The sequence below is a fragment of the Anarhichas minor genome, unplaced genomic scaffold (genome assembly GCF_050575085.1).
Source record: "Anarhichas minor isolate MPS153535 unplaced genomic scaffold, ASM5057508v1 ptg000003l, whole genome shotgun sequence".
Classification (NCBI taxonomy): Eukaryota; Metazoa; Chordata; class Actinopteri; order Perciformes; family Anarhichadidae; genus Anarhichas; species Anarhichas minor.
The window spans coordinates 13,806,605-13,825,050 of record NW_027466449.1 but is presented as its reverse complement, the minus strand read 5'-3'; the positions used below and the strand labels follow the sequence as shown (position 1 = coordinate 13,825,050).

Here is an 18,446-nt window from a genome sequence, read left to right as displayed (position 1 = left end):
CCATCCCATTCCACTGTCTGTACACAGCATACTGTGTGTGTGTGTGTGTGTGTGTGTGTGTGTGTGTGTGTGTGTGTGTGCGTGCACATTCACACACACACAAGTGTTCGTTGTTCGTTGTTCGTTTGTTTGTTTGTAGGTGAGTGTTCGTGGGGTGGTCCCCGAAATGTCTCGGTGAAGCTTGTGTCTTGTAATCTTACATGAACATATTGCAAGAGGTTTAAAACTGCAGTGTTTGTAAGTGTGTTGACTTTTAACTGTTGGTTACACGAATGCATTTTGTGTAGCGATCACAACCTGCCCGGAGATGTCACAGTCTGCTAATTTCTCACTTGCACCCCTGTCTGTTTCACTAATTCAAATACATTTTAGTCTTTAGATGTCACTTGCTCTGCCCTCTCCTCACTAAGGTATTGAATTATGCAGTGTGCTCTATATTTCCAACAACGCAAAGAAACCTGAGCAGAGACAACCCGCAAAAAACTAAACTGACTGACGACACAGGGTGCAAAGCAGTAGTTGCCTCCTGAGCACCATGTAAACACTCTGAAGTCTTATACACCTCCATCCGTCCTGATGTATGGAAACGATGGGTTCTGGATACATGCTTTTACTGATTGATTCTGTACTGGCAGCTTCTTAGTCCTGCTACCATACAGGCTCATGGAGCGGGGTTGGGCTGGGACTCCGTGGCCATGATAGAGTGTACTTAATCAGCTGGAGAGGGCCGTCAGCTGTACACTCCCCTCCAGAGCATGTCTGAAGCCCTTTGTGAAAGGGTGGACACATTTAACATGCCCCCACTCATTGGCCAATCGTTACACCTGTATTAGTCTGCTGGGGCTGTGTTTGAGTGGTGCGGGAGGGATGGCAATAAGAGTTCAGTGATGGCAGCCATTAGCAGATGATTGATGGGCTTTAAAGGTTATTTTAGTAAAGCCAATGTTTTCATGAAGTCAATGATTGATGCTATTGTTTTCACTCACACTCTGGGGGTATTAATAATGATTACAAGGGTTTTTTATGTTACAGCTGAACGTAGAAGATTACAGTGACTTTCCATCAGCTTTGCTGTATCTTGGAAATGGGCTAATGCATTTGCTGCTAAATGGTTGATTGTGTGCCTCATGATGTTAAGCCCCAAGTCACTGCGACAGTGTTATTGCTGCTTAGAGCAACATATTTGGTGCAGCTTGTGGTGCATACTGTGTGATCATTTGTCTTGTCAGGATACAGGGTTGTTTGTGTGCTGGTAATAGCAAAGACAGCCATTTTTGTGATTTATTTTTTGCACACCGAACGCTACTTGTGTGCTGACGTGTTCTTCTTCTGTGTCCCACTGTTTGCCTAGATAACCAGTTCAGAATGTCTATCCTGGAGCGCTTGGAGCAGATGGAGAGGAGGATGGCAGAGATGGCCAGCCACCAGCAGTCGAGCAGTGCAGGGAGTGGCGGAGCTGGGGGAGGAACAGGGGGAGGGGGAGGAGGAGGAGGGGGCGGAGGCGGAGGAGGTGGAGGCAACAACAGCCAGTCACAGGTAAAAAGCCACATCGCGCTACATGTGACAGTACACATCAAGCACATTGTGTTTTGTCTTTATCGATTGACATAAGTACTGTATATCTACATGTAACATAATTATGTGATTTTGCTGTTGTTAAGGAGGCATATACAACATCCAATAATGATATGCTTCTTCTGTGTATGTAAGTGTCTATCTGGTCAGGCCAGCAGCTCCTTTGAGAGTCGTGTCGTTGTGGTCTGTGAGAAGATGATGAGCAGAGCTTGCTGGGCCAAGTCCAAACATTTAATCCACTCCAAGACCTTCAGAGGCATGACACTCCTTCACCTGGCTGCAGGCCAGGGCTACGCCACCCTCATCCAGACACTCATCAAGTGGCGGTGAGAACAAAATACTCTACATTCTGTTTAATAGCACTTTTGGTTTGTAATTGGTGCGCACCACACCAAACAGCAGTGAGATACTAACTGTTTTCTCTCTTTCGTCCAGCACCAAACATGCTGATAGTATTGATTTGGAGTTAGAGGTGGACCCTCTCAATGTAGATCACTTCTCCTGCACGCCGCTGGTAAGAGAGCTGAAGTTAACATGTTTAAAGCAGCATGAGTTTGTGTGATGAGAGAAACCTGTATTCAATCAATGCTTGTTCAACAGTCTGGTGTAACCCATTAACTTAAGTATCCCGTTGATACTTTGTCTTTTTTTGTCTGTTTTCCATCCAGATGTGGGCATGTGCACTGGGTCACCTGGAGGCTGCAGTGGTCCTGTATAAATGGGACAGACGTGCCCTAGCCATCCCAGATTCTCTGGGCCGCTTACCCCTCTCAATTGCCCGATCTCGTGGCCATACCAAATTGGCTGAATGTCTGGAGCAGCTACAAAGGGAAGAGCAGCAGCCACCAGCCCCTCTACCTCCCACAACTCGCATGTCTTTCTCCCCAGCCCCCGACACCCCCACCACTGACAGCTGGATGGTCAGCTGGGCAAACAACAGTGGAGTAGCACCCAGTGGCAAGAAAGGGGGTCCTGCCACCACTACAACCACATCCAGCACTACAAGCCTCAATCCAGGTCAGTAGAGTTCTCTTTTTGCTTGTCTCTTACAATACACTAGTTAAGTGGATAGCCTCACATAGGTCACAGCAAGATTCCTTATTTTCTGTCTTTGTTAGTGTATTAATGCAGCTAATTATTAAATGTTGTGTTTTTTGCAGACTTGAGAAGGCCCAGGTCAGAGCCCTCCAACTACTACAGCAGCGAGGGCCACAGAGACCTTCCACTAGCTAAAAAACATAAACCCAACCCAGAACTGTTTCAGACTCGGCCCGACAAGGCCATGTCTGTCCCCCTGAGCCTGGAGCAGCAACATCTCCACAAGCTGTCCTCTAGTCCCAAGAGCCTGTCCTCAGAGGGCCTGAGCTCAGACAAGGGCCTGTCTACAGGAGGCAGCACGGGGACAACCAGATGGACCTCCAGAGAGAGCTTCTCTAGCAGCGGCATGGGTAGGAAGGCGTTGGGGGTCAGTGGAAGCAGCAGCTTGGGGAAGGAGAAACTGGTGAACCGGTTGCGTCAACGGGAACAGCTGGGCATGCTGGTGATAGCTGACAGAGAAATGGCTGATGCAGAACTATTATCCTATCGGGAAGATCTGGAGAACCAGGACTGTCTCACACAGATGGATGACCTGCAGGTGAGAGTAAACAACTGTCAGCTAAATGTGTAGAACTTGGCACTAGGACAGCCACAGATGAAAGGTTCAAAATAATTCCGGCCAAAAAACATATTGCTTTTGATTTAAAATGCCTGCATCACAAAAATAACATAAAATAATAGTAGCCTGATTGCAGCTGATGATGAGATGCATGGAAACAAACAATCAGGGGGGAAATCTGTTTTAGCTGATCTCCTTAGTTTTAGAATATTTTTTTTGTGAAGTTTGGTAAAAAAAAAAAAAGAATAGTAGTATATAAAGTATAGTTCTGATATTATGTATACATATATTCTTCGAGGGAAGCTGCATTATGGATGATTTAGTGGCACCACTTTGGAAAGTGGTATGCATATGAATTACATTGTCACTAGTGAAGAAAGCTAGATGAGATTCAAATTTAGACATAACCGCACCATGCAACCTCTTTTATGTCCGCCTTCTGCATTGGGTCGGCTGCATGCACCAGACCAACCTGGCACTCTGTCGATGACCATCACTGCATAATAAACTCTCTATTGATCCCCTTCCATAGCCGAGGGATTCTTTCAGCCATCCATCTCAGGCTAACTACTCCTCCAACAGATGAAGTGCTGGATTAGGAATTTTAACAGCATCACTTCATTCCACTCTTTTGGCTTTGTCATATGGGCAAAAAAATTAGATGTGCATGTCTAGATCATGTTCAGTCACCAAAATAGGTAGTCACTCAACTATATATAGTGATAAACCTTGACAAGTTGGGTCCTCCCCTCTGTCATCAAACAGGCAAATATGATGACTCTGGCAGAGCACATCATTGAAGCGACTCCAGAGAGAATCAAAAGGGAGAACTTCACCGCAGCAGACTCTGTGCCCTTAGACACGTCAGGGGTGAGCAACACCATGAACTGGCTGGCCAACTACCTTGGAGATGTGGAACAGCTGCCGAGCATCATACACCTACGGTAAGGTGCACCGTGGGGCGTAAAATAGCACATATGCATAATGCATGGGCAGTGTGTGGGTGTGTTTACAGTATGTGTGTTCTCCCCACTGCATTCTTCCTTTTTTTTCTGTGCTTTGTTACTCCCTGCTATTGTCCACAAAGGTTACTACTTTGTGGGAGTAAAATGGACAGTAAAAAATGAACACTGTGAAGAACACGTTTCTATGCAGCACTTACTGTAAAGTGCCAATTTAAGGTCAGAGTGAAAAGTGCAATGCGCTGTTGAAACAGGATATTTGTATTAAGCATAGTGCCTCAAAAGACCGTGTAGAACAGCGGAATGTCAATTTGAAAAGAGAGGCTGTTTTATTTTATGGCGGGGCAGTAGCCCAGAATTGCTTATTATCCGTGACAGTGTTACTTTATGGAAGTTTCTTTTACACCCACTACAGTTTGCAGGCAGTCAAAAAAAATGACTAAATAATATACACTTTATATTAACAGTTGTTAATAAAGAGATAAGCATTTTCAATTAGTTGTGACTTTGATTCCTACATGTAAGTGTCAGGTAGACAGGTGTAGTGTAAGCTTGAATATTCACTACCAGCTTCATTCACACGCTGAACATATGTATAACAAACAAAAAACATTTCTGTCATCTTCTCTCCTTAGATCTCTTTACAATGAACCCCTGACCCCATCATCAAACCCCAGCCTCAGTCCTGGGGGGTCTCCACTGAGAGAGGGGCCCCTAGAGAGGGCTGCGCTCCCATCCCCAGCTGACTGGAGTGAGTTCATCAATGCCTCCAACAGCAAAGTGGAGCGAGACCTGGCCCAGCTGACTCTGTCAGATCCAGAGCAGAGAGAGCTGTATGAGGCCGCCCGCCTAGTCCAAACTGCCTTCCGCAAGTACAAGGTACAGGCCCGGCGCTCAGGTGCCTATGCTGTGTGTACTGCAGCCCGCAGTGACGGGGCTGTACTGTTAGGACTGGTATTATTAGATGGTTTTGCTTTTGAATTTTTCGAGAGATGTTGAAGGGTTTCTTTTTTTATTTGGTTCCAAGCTACGGAGCTCTGATTTTTGCAGTAAAGCTCAGGGTTGTGATACGGTTCATTAGTATGTTTTGTTTGGGCATATACTGTTTCTAATCGTACCTAATATTATTGACATTTTTCTATCTCTACCTCTGTCTCATTCTCTGTTCCTCTGCTCATATACACATTACAACATGAACAAATATATATCCAAATATGTCCCTGTGGTTTCAGCATGGGAAGGTGCCTTGAGCAGAGCATGGCCTTGCTTAGAGGAACGACTGCACTGTCCCCCGTATCCCTGCTCCAATTAGACACAGTTAAGCTTATGTTCTCCTGCTCTCTCTTTGTCTCTGTTTCTCTCTCTGAGTTAGGTGTATGGCGCCTGCTACTGCCTGTTTTTAACTAGCTTCCACACACCAGTCCTTTTACCCCTGCCCGATCCCATTCCTCAACTCGCTACCCCCCCCCCCCCCCCCCCCCCCCCCCCCCCAGCTACTTTTAATGAGTTTTCATATCACAAACTGTTCGCTGTCGTTTACAGTCATCTGTTAAGCCTGTCTGCCTGCTGATAACTGAGGTGGAACTTTTTCGCTGAACAGTTCACCTCCTCCTCCTGCTCCCAATCGCTCACCTGGGGGCCAGTTCACCTGGGGTGGACTCATGCCAGGGTGGCATTCACATGTCGGCCACCAGGAGGCCCTCGGGGAGACTTGACAGAGCCACTAATATCCTTTGTGGCAAAATGTAGGTTCATTTGTGACCTCTGACCTATCCACCTCTACTCTCCAACAGGGGCGTCCGCTCAGAGAGCAACAGGAAGTAGCCGCTGCTGTTATTCAACGTTGTTACAAGAAATACAAACAGGTAGGCACCACAAATGCATCGACGTGTTCCTGATAAGTGCTTTTGTTAACGGGTTCCAATGTAATTACTGTACATCATAGTTTTTGGGAGACAGAAATCTACATGAGCTAACTATCTAAATATATATTTTTTACTAAACATAGTTTTTGAGAATAGTGTATGTTAGTCCATCATTTACAATATTTTCCCTTTTCTGTTTGCAAGCTAACATGGATAGCCTTGAAGGTAAACATTTTTCACTACCAGCAGCTAAATTAATTGCCAAACTTTGCTCTTCTACCACAGCGTGAACCCATAGCACTGTTGCAGTCTTCACACACAGCAAAAGCATGACATATTGTCTCGTTGTCATTGGCAGTATGCACTTTATAAGAAGATGACGCAGGCCGCCATCCTTATCCAGAGTAAATTCCGCAGCTACCACGAACAGAAGAAGTTTCAGCAGAGCAGGAGGGCTGCCGTGCTCATTCAGCAATACTACCGCAGCTACAAGGAGTTTGGCAGGCTGAAGCCCCACCACCGCGGGGCTGCTGCTGCCCTGGTGCAGCACAAACTGAGGTAGACACACAGCCACATACTGTAGGCCACATACTGGAATATACTAATCCTGCTAAGTACAGCAGGATTATAAAGAGACCACTGAATGTAATGTCTTGGAATCGGACCCTCCACATTTTCACTGAAAGATACAAGATACAAACTCAAGTTCATATTAACAGAGATGTAACGTTTGCTCTCGAAACAGTAGGACATTATTCTCTTTCTGGTGTTTCACAGAGGTAGTCTGCTCACAAAGAGGCAGGATCAAGCTGCCAGGAAGATCATGAGGTTCCTACGTCGCTGCCGCCACAGGTAGACCCCGACACTGACTCGCACATCTGCTGACATAGTCATTCATACATACGTACACATAGAACTTCACATAGGCTCGATTAAACTTCACATTTACATTTAATGCACGGGTTGGTTCATGGTTTAAAAGAATAAAGTCCCATCGAGCTAATCAGTAAGACTCAGTATAAACTACCAGTAGTTTCATAATCTTGTCCATCTCTCAACTCTTCTTTTTACTCGGTGTTATGTGTTTGATTTATTTTTGTTGGCCAAATTGGGTGGTAACACCTAAGCTCCACCCCCTCCCCCTCACTGTATTTGCCCCCCCCCCCCCCTCCCCCACTTGTCCTCGCCCCCTCCCTCACAGTGCCTACTGTGTGCTAATAGCTGTCTGGTATTGTTTTGCTGTTTATGCCAAGCCCCTTGATGGACCATAGACTGTTCAAGCGGGTGAGTGCAGCCTCAGCAACTCACTTCGTGCCTCTCTCTCTCTCTCTCTCTCTCTCTGTTATTCTATATGCCTCTTTCTCCCCCTTATCTCCCTCTCTGTCTCTCCCTCTTTAATAATACAATTATCTCCTCCTGAGGTCTCGGCCTTCGCATTCTCTTCCTCCTTCCCTCACTCTCGTTTTCTCTTTTGCTCTTTCTCTCCCATCCCTCCACCCATCACTGTTGCTTGATGCCTGCTTGCATGACGGCTGCCGACTGGAGCCACAGGTGGACTGGGAAGCTCAGATTAAAAGCAGAAACCTATCTTGAACTAACAAAATGCTTATGAATGACAATATCACTGCAACACGTAACAGGCTCTCCTCTGACTCTCTTTATCTCTGTCTTTCTCTCCTCGGGAATTACTTTTTGTTCATATTGGTTTTTATTTTTATTTCACTTTTGTGTGGTTATGCAGATAGCCAGTTTGAGAGAACGGGGAGCTTTTTTTCAATCCTGTTTTATTCTGCTGCATGTCAAGTGGTGACAACTATGAGCCTTGCTCCTCTACTTATAGGCATGCTGTGGGCCTGCCTGCTGTTTCTCTAGTAGTTGTCTGTCTGTCTCACTGGCTGTGTGTCCTGTTTCTAGCCACTCGACAGACTGAGAGAGGGACTCAACCCCTCTCATTTCCATCTACTAAAACTGTGTCAAACTGTTGATTGTATTATGCCCACATGGTTTATCAAAACAAAACAAATGCATTTAAAAAAAAACAGTGCAAAACGATACACTGAACAGGAAACAGCTCAGAACATCATATAAAGCATTTATAGAAGTTTGAGGATCTGAGTATTTTCACAAACTGTTAACCTCCTTGCTGTTGACGTTCATATTTCATGTTTTTACTCCTTTCCACATCTGCTGTATACTGTCCTAAAATAGGGCGCCAGGCTTGTAGAGCAGGTGAGGTTGTTGATGTAACCACCTCTCATGGGAGGCTCGTCTGCTACGCTGGGATATAGGTTAGGAAGCTGTGATAGCATATAGGTCACAGAACAAAAACAATAGGTTCCTCCACCCTTTGGGACTAAAACACAGAGCTTTAATGGATTCATACCGCCGGGGAGTACTCTAGTTCAGCATGAGAGGACCCAACACACACACACACACACACACACACACACACACACTGTATCTAACCATGCATCTACACAGTCCACTCTTCTATACATAAATGTTGCAGAAGTTACCTTCAGCTAAGAATAAGAGTATAAGGTTAAACCCATTACATGATGATGGTTGATGTGTTAGAATCAATTGTTCCTGTGTACTCGACAGGCTGTCCGCTCTTTGCTCGTACACTTGAGACGCGTGTGTCTCTTCTATGAACCCATATGCTCCCCCCCCCCCCCCCCCCCCCCCCCCCCCCCCACAAACGGAGAATTTCTTCTCAGCCTTGACTGGTGTGTTTGGAAATACTTCTTCGTTCTTTGAAGTGTTTTATATGTGGAAGTGACCTCGATCTAGCCCATAAACATCTAGTGCAATGATTCCTGCTTTTCATCATTAACTAACTAGATTTAGACTGGAGAAGGACGTTACTAAATTTCAATAATCACAGGAGTAAGCACCTCATGCTGTGAGGCACCAGTGTGTCACATGCTGCATCTTGAGGAAAAAGGTTTTTCTGTGTGCCGTGTGTCAACTTTGAAACGAGTATTAACTAGAATAATAAATGTAATTATAGTAATTATGATATCATTACCATATTGTGTTGGGACACTTCAAAATGAAATGCATGACAAGATGTCTTGTATTTATTGTGTCATAAAAGTGCATTTAATCCCAATTGTGATAGATTAATATGGTAATGATTCTGTAATTGTGCTATAATTATGTTCTGTTCAATCTTGACCAACATTTCTTTCCACAGCCAGGAGTAGTTCCTGATGACGGCTCTGGCTGAACAGTGTTGATACTCTCAGGCCCGTGCTTGTCTTGATGAGCTTGTTACTAGGAACCCGTGTTGTTGACGTGATATTCATAGACACTTGTCTCTCTCTGTGTTCCAGGGTGAAAGAATTGAAAAGGGCCAGGGAACATGAGACCCCTCAGAAGAGCCCCCTCGCCATGTGACATCACTCTCCTGACTCCTCCTTTCTTTTCTGTTTGTACCCGAGACATTTTACAAGAGAAATGGGGAAAAAAAAAAAACATCAATGCAAGCACTGCGATTATTACTACTACTGCAGTGCTACTGGTTCAACTACTATTACATGTACAACAGCATTTTTTCACATATCTATCCTTTCCACTGACTTGATTTTGGTCGGAGAGTGGCAACTTCTACAGGATTATAAACTAAAAGGGTCGGGATGGGATGGGGGGGGGGGTGTGCAGAACATTTGCTTCATGGCATTTTTTTTGCACTTTTTTCATGGATTGCTTTGTCTTCTTGGAATATGAAGAGGTTTTGGACGGTAAGGAAGCGAACGCAGGACATGCCTGAAGAGGTCTGTCAAACAGGAGGACCTCAAGGCGTAAATTAAGGCTTTTACTGCAGAAGATCTCAGAGGATAGGGAGACCGTGCAGAAACACTCTGGCCTCTAATTGTGTTTTAAGTGACCAATCAATTCATTTGAGGAAGGATTTTTTTTTTACCAAATATATTGGTCACCCACACGCCCACTTCTATCCACTGCTGTAGATGATATGATATTCAATTTAGCTCAACAACTCCTGCTGTCCCACTGTGCTCTACCCCACCAGTCTGCCCACACGGGTGGAGCTACAAATGAATGTAGTCCGGGGTTTAACCATGCAGAAGCAGATGGGGGATACAATATTTAGTTTTTGCCATTTCTTTTTTTTTAAAACCTATGCTTTATGGTATATATTGTCACTTTATTACTTGAATTTGTTCCATACTGTCCAATGTATTTGTTCCATCATGTCCAATGTATTGGTGATCTGTACCTTCAGACTCTATGTTGTTGAATCCTACCAAGAAAAAAATGCATGACTTCTTGGCAAGAAAAGTCTTTGCTTGTGTGCTTACGGTCTAGTCTTTCAGCCTATCCTCTGACCATCTTATCCCCCCATAAGTTCTGTCATCTCAGTCATGAAGCTATCCCCGTATTGTCCCGTTTCTTTTGATTTTGCTTCGTTCAGTCGATTGATCCTCTGAAACCGAACAAGAGAAAAGAACTTGCCTATTTTGTGTTGTAATGGTCATGGTCATGCAGTTTATTACTGTTCTTTTTAAATGAACTTCGGAGCCTGTGAAGGCTTTTGAGGGGAAGATCACATACATTGCCTTGACGTCTTAGAGATTCTTTGAGGGGTCCCTAAGCTTGTCCCAAAATAGGGGTTTGACAAATCCATATTTTTGACAATTGAGCGATTTCTGTATATAAAGAAGGCTGAAAGTACGTAGGAAAAAAACGTTTACCCAAAGGGGATTGTATTTTAGAAATATATTATTTTATTCATTAAAAATGGGTCAAAAACAGGTACGAGACAAAAACAGAATATTTGTATAGTTTTGTTTGAATGCCTAAGAAGTATGGTTGTATTGTTTGTATATAGTGTAAATACCTGGGATAAAAATGAGCTATGTGCATGAAAAGTATGAACAGAGTCAAAAAGGGAAAAAACAACAAAAGCAGTAGTGGCTATGCTCTGTAAAATTAAAACTATTTCACTATTAGAGTATTTTATTTTATTTTGATTGTTCTTGAGAAGAACATTTTGCTAAAGCATGATATTATTGCAATATAAAAAGGTTTTAAAAAATACTGTATTTAGAGTTAGGAGATGTCTGCATTATCATAAAACAAGTATGTTATGTTTACTTTTGTTTGTTTTTTGTTTGTTTTGGGCTACCAAGAACCTTTTGCCAATGGTGCCAAGGTATTTGAATGCTATATAGCTTAAGAAAAGAATTAAGTTAATTTTTGCAGAACAGATAATCATACAGTGAAATACACACTAGCACTGAAGACCATAAGATCACAAGTGGTCGAGGATCACTAGAACAATGCGGTACACAGATTGCAGAGGGAGTTATATGTAAGCAGAATGCATTTAAGTCTGTCATGTCTCCATCATTCCCACAGATAACTGAAGCATTTGACCATCACTGAATACACAGCAGAGTTTACATTTTATTTTTGTTGTCATTGCAAATGGAATGTGTTCCTGAGGTATCTCGCCTGAGCTTAAAGATTGGCAGCCTTGCCCATGGTGTTCCTATAAAAGCCATCCATGCAATTTGTCTCTGTCACCGAGAAAGATTGAATTCACCTCTTTAACTTTACACTCCCTTTCAGCAAGCATTGATTTATCAATTCTTGGCGGATCCCTGTAATAAACTGGTGGCAGGATTTTCCGAGTACAATGTGTTTTAATTAAAAGACACCCAAAAACAACAACGTGATCAAGGCTGCCAGGGTCTAAATACACCTTGTATTCTATGTCAAAAAGGAACAAAGAAAAAAATGTCTAGTTGAAAAACATGTGTAGCATTCTGTACATGACTGGATTTCTTTGTCAAGCAGCTGAAAACATTTGCAAAACTAACTGTTCCGACAGTCAAAGGTGCTAAACCGATTCTATCCGGAAGGACAGCACTAAAAGTTGCCACTTGCCTCGATGCAGGGTCAATGAGCCAAAATGACTGTAGTAACGTGTGTGTAAAACAGTGCACTAGTGCCATTTATTATTATGAGGCATAAGATGTGTCTTATACATTGGATCATATATATTATACGTATATATATCGGTATTGATTGGGCTGTAGGAACAATCCGAGAGAGAACATGAGCTGCTGGTTCAGAGGTGCCTGTTGGTTGCTGCCTAATTTCTATATTATATTCCGACCAGAACTACCAGAAAGTGTATTCTGTATCAAAGTAATGACATTTGATTTTTAAGCCAAGTGCCACTGAAAAACTTGAGTTTTATTTGTTGAAGTATTGTCATGTTTGTTGAAATTATTATTAGGCTAAGTAGGTATTTCTCAGATTTATTTCCTTGACTGACTGGTTTGTTTTGTTTGTTTTTCCACACACTTCTGATATGTAAACTTTATTTTCCCGAGTGTTTATGTAGAAAGTGCCTATTCATATCCTGATCACACAAGCCCAGTGTCAGAATGCATACAATGTACCTGAGGTTAAGAGAATGTGAGAGAACATGGTCACCCACAGACAGTGCTGCATCCTCTACATGAACACACATGATCACCGTCACCTTACACTCACCAAAGCGACAATATGATATTCCCACAGCACTCCAGCTTGTCAACATGCTAAGCTTTATTTTTTTTGTTCGTACGCCTTCTTTTGTGTTTCGTAAAGGGACAGCTTGTTAAAATCACACTTAGATATGCCACTACTGGGGTTTGTTGCCTTGCATTCATCCTCCTGGTCTGTGGTTGGAATGCATAGCCAATGCAATGTCGTGGCGAAAAGGAGAAGGATTTATTATGCTTGCATGGGTAAAATAGTTAACTGGGTGACCAAACTGCACCTAAAGCATGCTTATTTTCCTAGAATCTGTAGTCAGATAGACTTGTTATAAAGACTTGCTGTTCTGTAAAACGATGAACGTTGGTTTGACGTGTCGCAGAACTCAGAAAGACAGAGGGCATGTGACTGGAGGGCTGACGGGAAACCTACAAATGAGCCAGTGATCGATACTCGGTAGCTGCTGAGGTTTTCATAGCAAAGCATGACGACAGGATTGTTTTTAGACCAAGCTCAAACCTTTTAGACTTTTCCTTTAGTTATTTTCTATTCTTTTAGATTTGATCAGTGTGCTCCCAACTTCAAATAGGACTAATGTACATGGGTGGAGGCCATTGTCACAGTATGTATAGAAAGTATTAACTAAGTGACACACGGTACACACGAACACACGCACAAGACACAGCACAGCAGCACACACGCAGACATGTCACGGTGTCAGTTTCATTTGTACGCTGAGCGGCATCGCTATTCTCCAGGCTGAGGGACAGGTTCACCTCCCTTCTGTATTTTACTCAGGGTGCCAAAATGGGGAGGAGGAAGCAGAGCAGGACACGCGATTCACAGCAGAAGAAGCTGAAATTGAAAGAGGAAAACCTTCCAGCAGTGCTCTCTGGTAAAGACAGACGGCTTCAGCGCTGCGATGCTGACGTCTATAAAATGAATGAATATCAAATATAATCCATTTCCTCTCAGTAACGTTGATCATTGCAGACACCCGGTGGAGCCCCGGCATAATGTCCTGTTATATATAGCTCATTAAAATAAATGATTTGACTTTCTGTCATAGGAGCCTGTCAAATCATAGTATAATTCCGGCCGGTTCTTTAGGCCTTTAATTTATCTGACGAAGTGCAGAGGGTATTTAAGATTAAGATTGTAGCTATGTGAAAAGTTCACCTGAAAATCTTGTTTTGTACTGCCATTTATGAATGGGATGACAGGTTAGCTTATCGGCACTCTTCATACAGTATTATCAATTTCAAGATGTTCTGTGGATAGACCTGGGAATCTGCCTTTCCTCCTCTTCTTTTTCCCCAAGCACCTAAACCAGAGAAAGGTAGGCACATCAGGACAACAGAACAGAAACAGTTTTACAACATATTCCACTTGTGGACACAGAGCAATAAAGAACTATTTTGTGGAGACCTATAGACCTAGTGAAGTTTAAAATGATTGGACACATGTAGTCGACTTACTCTTATGCAAATGCCAGTATTGCAAGACAAGCATTCAGTAGTTTATGGACAGCAATTATATGGCACCCTTTACCGAACTGCACGTTTTCATCAATTCCAAACCAAGAAGAAAAAAAAAGACCCTGCTTTGATAGAAAGTTATGGGTCCTCGACACTTTGCATGTGAACTAGTGTTAGATCTATTTTCCTCTCCTCTATAGCTGTCTTTCTCTCTGTCTTTCCTCGTTATGTGACCCAATTTTTCTCCGCTCCCGACCCCCAACCCTCGAAAGTTTCATCTCCTCTTGGTTCTCCTAATGTGTTTTGCTTTCCTCCTTTTTCTTCCCTTCTCTTGTTTGTAAGTTTTATTTTTGTAATTGTGCATGTACAAGCGTCACTGACTCGATGGATATGTTTAAAAGAAAAAAAGAAAAAAAAAAAAGAAGATATTTCAGCTGCTGAAGCCATGCAAAACGTTTTGAATTGCCCTTAAAATATGGAAGATGTTTTCTGAATGCTTTATATTCTTTCTGCTGTAAAATAATAAAAAAAGGAAAAAATGAAGAAAACTCGAGGACAACGTTTGTGCCTGATATGTTTTGCACCAACACCTTTTTTTCAAGAAAAGACAATTAGCAGAGACAGTATTTAGAGTACAGTTTTTATTTCTGTTCGACAAACAGTGCTGAATGACCTTTTACTTCCACATTTTTGAGACATGTGGTCATATACCAGACAACCAAGGACTTTTATCACATGTGTGCACATACATATAGTTACATACAACATACAAGTAATTTCAATAAATCGTCCCAAAACTATTTATCTCAATCATACCTATGGCATTATTCTTTTTGTTAATAAATACTGACAGTGCGTATGTATGCGAGTGTATATGTGTGAGTACATGCACCTGGGCATACATATGTGCAGACATACCGCTACATACATGCATGATGTTTGTTATTTTGTCCTTATTTTGCAAGATAGGGATTTCTGTTTTAGTGCAAGCCCTGTCTCTATTGTGTAGCATAATGTCGACTGTTTTAGACACAGTACTTCCAGAAACACTCAGAATTCCCTGCTCTCTTTCTGAACTGTTTCCGGATGCCCAACACACGGCTGAACGGATTTAGGAGACTTTGTTTCTCCAACAGGACCTGGAACACAGGATAAAGTAGCAGGGATACACATTTTATTCACAGCTTACTTTTCTTTGCTGTTTAAGGTATAACATTTGTAGAAAACCCACCTCTCTTTTCATCCCCCTGGGAAGCAGGCTTGTTCTGACACCTGAGGGAAATAAAACATGAGCTTATTCTGATATTCGAGATAACTCATGACAGATTGTTGCATTGGAAACGCTTTGGAAAGCACAGGGCTGAAACACGTCCATTTCCGTGTTGACGACTTCATTGCTAGTTGTGTAATTTTCAGGTCTGCACCAGTTATTCTCTAAAAAATGTTGAGTTGGGCACGACAGTTCTATTGTTTGCATTAGCCATGTTTCTGTGCATGTCAGACTTTTGGGGAGTAGAAAAGTAAAGCAACTCCATCAACAACTACAACTACCCGGCCTTGATCAATACCTCCAACTGCCTGGTTCTCCAGCAGTGCTGCTTGGTATCCCACCATAGAAATGTATGGTAACACTGGTATAATTGTGTGTATCAGTTCGAATTTGTAGCACAATGTTTCTGCAAAATGAAATTGGGTGATTTCCCCTGGATGAAAGTGTCTGCATTGAGTATGAGCCCTTTAATACAAGATGAGCCGTGTGTGTGTTTCTTACCATCTTTGTTATACTCCCCAGATATCAGAGTGGAATATCTGAGACCAGCACCGTCCCGAGATGGGAAGGTTTGCTCGGAGAGAGACAGATCATCCAGAGCGCCTCCGTCCTCGACTGATACTGAGGATAAAAGAACAACCGAAGAAAGCTGGTAACGCACAACTGACGGGTAAAGATTCACATAATGTACATTTTCTAGACATTTATTTAGGTTATTAGTCTAGTTTATGCTAAATGGTAAACACGTTTCACTTTTGTCATGACATATACAGCAAATTAATGAGGAGGTTTGAATTATTTGAACAGAAAACTGAATATATTCTCTAACAGCAGAGAAATCCCCCATTAATGTGTGTGAACTCAGGCAGAACAATCAGTGTCCAACACTGCAACTCTAAAGTAATTACCTCAAAGCCTGAGGACACGACTTGACTGCCATTAATCCTCACAAATTATGTTTTATTACTATAAATGCTAATCAAGGTGCTGAATTAGTGAATTTCTGTGAATAAACGCTACATAGGAGATATGACTTTCCACTCACCAGGTCCTGGATAGGGCATCTCTTCAGATTCTGTGATGGGGTGGGCCAGCAGTGGGCCAGAGGCCACGAGCAGAAAGGCCCAGGACAGGAGATGGTTACACTTCATCACTACAGGTGGCTCTGATTCTCACAGTGATCCTCAGGTGGAAAGAAGACTTGTACATGCTCTTTTGGTCCCAACTGGGTTATATACTTCCAGCTGTTGCCTATCCCCCCCCACACACACACACACACACCCCCGCATGCCACGCAGCAGACACACACTTTCGCTTGCCAAAACAGCCATCAGCAATATCCACAGTCCCATCCCTTCTAACTGTGATAAATCAACAGGCAGTCACAGGTGAATTATAGTGCCGTTGCCAATGCTTCAAGGTCACAGTCATGTTTTACCAGCTCTTCAGCCTGCTTGACTGTTTTACTGTCTTTGTAAATGGGATTGAAGCAGGTGTTTCAGATGTCATTCTCAAGAACACCCCATAGGGGAGCAGGTGGACACACGGGGCAGCCAAATGACTAATGCCTTTATGCTACCAGCTCATTAAACTCGAGGGCCATTTGAATCCTCTTGACTCAGAGCCCACAGGGGAAAAAAAGCTCCACGATTGGAGCTGCATACAAAGCAGTGATAATTCCTAATAAAACGGCATAATTACTTGCAGAGAGTGGTTCAGTAGTGATGCTAAAATATTGTAGGCCTTGGAGCCTGTGAGTCATCTGACATTTTAAGTCAATTTAAAAGATGAAAATGTTCTACGGGTCATTGAATCTGATTGATACATGCATATTATTTAGAGGACTTGTGGTAAGATGGTAAACTTGTGCCTTCACTTCTTCTGAGTCATGCAATAAAACGCAACTTTATTAGAACGTCCAGCATAGATGGACAGAGTCAGAAAACATTTCCTGTCAGTGGAGACTTGGAACAGGTGGAGAAAGCGGCTTACAGCGTCACATTTTGCCCATCTGTATGTAATTTGTATATTTATTAGATGTGTGACATCAATGTTCAGTCTCTTGTATGATAATGAGGATCGACGAAGCGACAGTGACATTTCGTTTTACTGCCAGAAGACCAGACACTCCATTAGGTGTTGCTTTATATCATAAAAAGCTATTACGATTTATATTCTGTATTAGTCAAGGCCCCGCTGTTTATTCCGGCCTCTAAACTAAATGTAGTCTCCCCCATGCTTGGGGTTTATCTTGCAATATATGGGGTCCTCTTTTACAATTTGAATGGGGAATCTTGAATTGCTTCAAGGTACAAGTGTTTCGTAAGCAAAATGGACACTTTTCTTAAGATTCATACGATATAATTTGGATCAGTGTGAACAAAGCAGAGTGGACTTAACAATAGTTAAATTCTAAGAGTAGCTGTAACAGATCAAAAAGCTGCATCGATGATGGTGTTACATAGAGAGAATTGTTGTTCACATCTTGACCATTCACCGTAAACAAAGTTTAGAGGCTAAACTCAACTCTGCATGTATTTGTTAAGAATTCCCATGGAAACACTTATATATTTGAATACTTTCCCTGAAGTAATACATAAATGAGTTACTTTACTAAAAATAAGTCTCAGGAGAGAAATATCTCAATCGAAAAATATGTAATTAATAAAATCCTGCTTTCAGAATGTTAAATATGAATGAGAACAAGTGTTTGTAGTAAAATACGCTGATGTAGCAAAAGTAGTGCAAAATATGACAAACTGTCCCTTTTAGAGGTTAGAATGCTGTCGCATTAATATGCAGAATTGTTGAACGGTTATGGACAAAATGGTGCTTGCTGCATTATCTCACCTGGTGGGTGGTTTAAAACAGCCATGCGATGTCGTTTGTTTTAGCAGAAGAAGAAAAAATGATCTACAGCTTAATAATATACTCAATAAAGTAACAACAGAAATATCTCCCTCTGAATTTTGTGAAGTACCTTTTGTACATCTAGTAAAAGCAGCATTTGATGGTTCCATTTATGAAAAATATAATTTGCTTCATTACTGAAATATCCCCATCGGTACACCAGACATGATTCAGATGAGATTCGTTTTATTCCCCTTTGATTTCACATTCACA

The 18,446-nt window shown here is 42.3% G+C and overlaps 2 protein-coding genes across 2 annotated transcripts in view; one reads left to right on the top strand and one right to left on the bottom strand.

Moving 5' to 3' along the window:
• Positions 1–10,515, top strand: part of camta1a (calmodulin binding transcription activator 1a) — a 266,168-nt gene extending 255,653 nt beyond the window's left edge. The window contains exons 12-24 of the mRNA XM_076092062.1: positions 1,352–1,536; positions 1,711–1,901; positions 2,011–2,089; positions 2,244–2,592; positions 2,736–3,211; positions 3,998–4,176; positions 4,830–5,073; positions 5,988–6,059; positions 6,264–6,284; positions 6,418–6,617; positions 6,837–6,911; positions 7,313–7,343; positions 9,398–10,515. Coding sequence (XP_075948177.1) covers positions 1,352–1,536; positions 1,711–1,901; positions 2,011–2,089; positions 2,244–2,592; positions 2,736–3,211; positions 3,998–4,176; positions 4,830–5,073; positions 5,988–6,059; positions 6,264–6,284; positions 6,418–6,617; positions 6,837–6,911; positions 7,313–7,343; positions 9,398–9,430 — 2,135 coding nt within the window. The 3' untranslated portion in view covers positions 9,431–10,515. The remainder of the gene's footprint in view (positions 1–1,351; positions 1,537–1,710; positions 1,902–2,010; positions 2,090–2,243; positions 2,593–2,735; positions 3,212–3,997; positions 4,177–4,829; positions 5,074–5,987; positions 6,060–6,263; positions 6,285–6,417; positions 6,618–6,836; positions 6,912–7,312; positions 7,344–9,397) is intronic.
• Positions 10,516–15,078: 4,563 nt separating this feature from the next.
• On the bottom strand, positions 15,079–16,474 carry LOC142950148 (urotensin-2-like). The gene is made up of 4 exons (XM_076092053.1): positions 16,369–16,474; positions 15,825–15,944; positions 15,285–15,325; positions 15,079–15,192 (listed from the first exon to the last, which is right to left on the bottom strand). Exons 1-4 carry the CDS (start codon positions 16,472–16,474, stop codon positions 15,079–15,081), a joined length of 381 nt encoding a protein of 126 aa, XP_075948168.1.
• Between the last annotated feature and the right edge of the window lie 1,972 nt (positions 16,475–18,446).

Excerpts from the sequence above, each read along its gene's own strand:
- LOC142950148 (XM_076092053.1), bottom strand. The coding sequence starts at position 16,474 with ATGAAGTGTAACCATCTCCTGTCCTGGGCCTTTCTGCTCGTGGCCTCT. Across the intron at positions 15,945-16,368 it reads GATGCCCTATCCAGGACCTG|TATCAGTCGAGGACGGAGGC; the intron begins GTGAGTGGAAAG and ends TTTTATCCTCAG. Across the intron at positions 15,326-15,824 it reads TGGGGAGTATAACAAAGATG|GTGTCAGAACAAGCCTGCTT; the intron begins GTAAGAAACACA and ends TATTTCCCTCAG.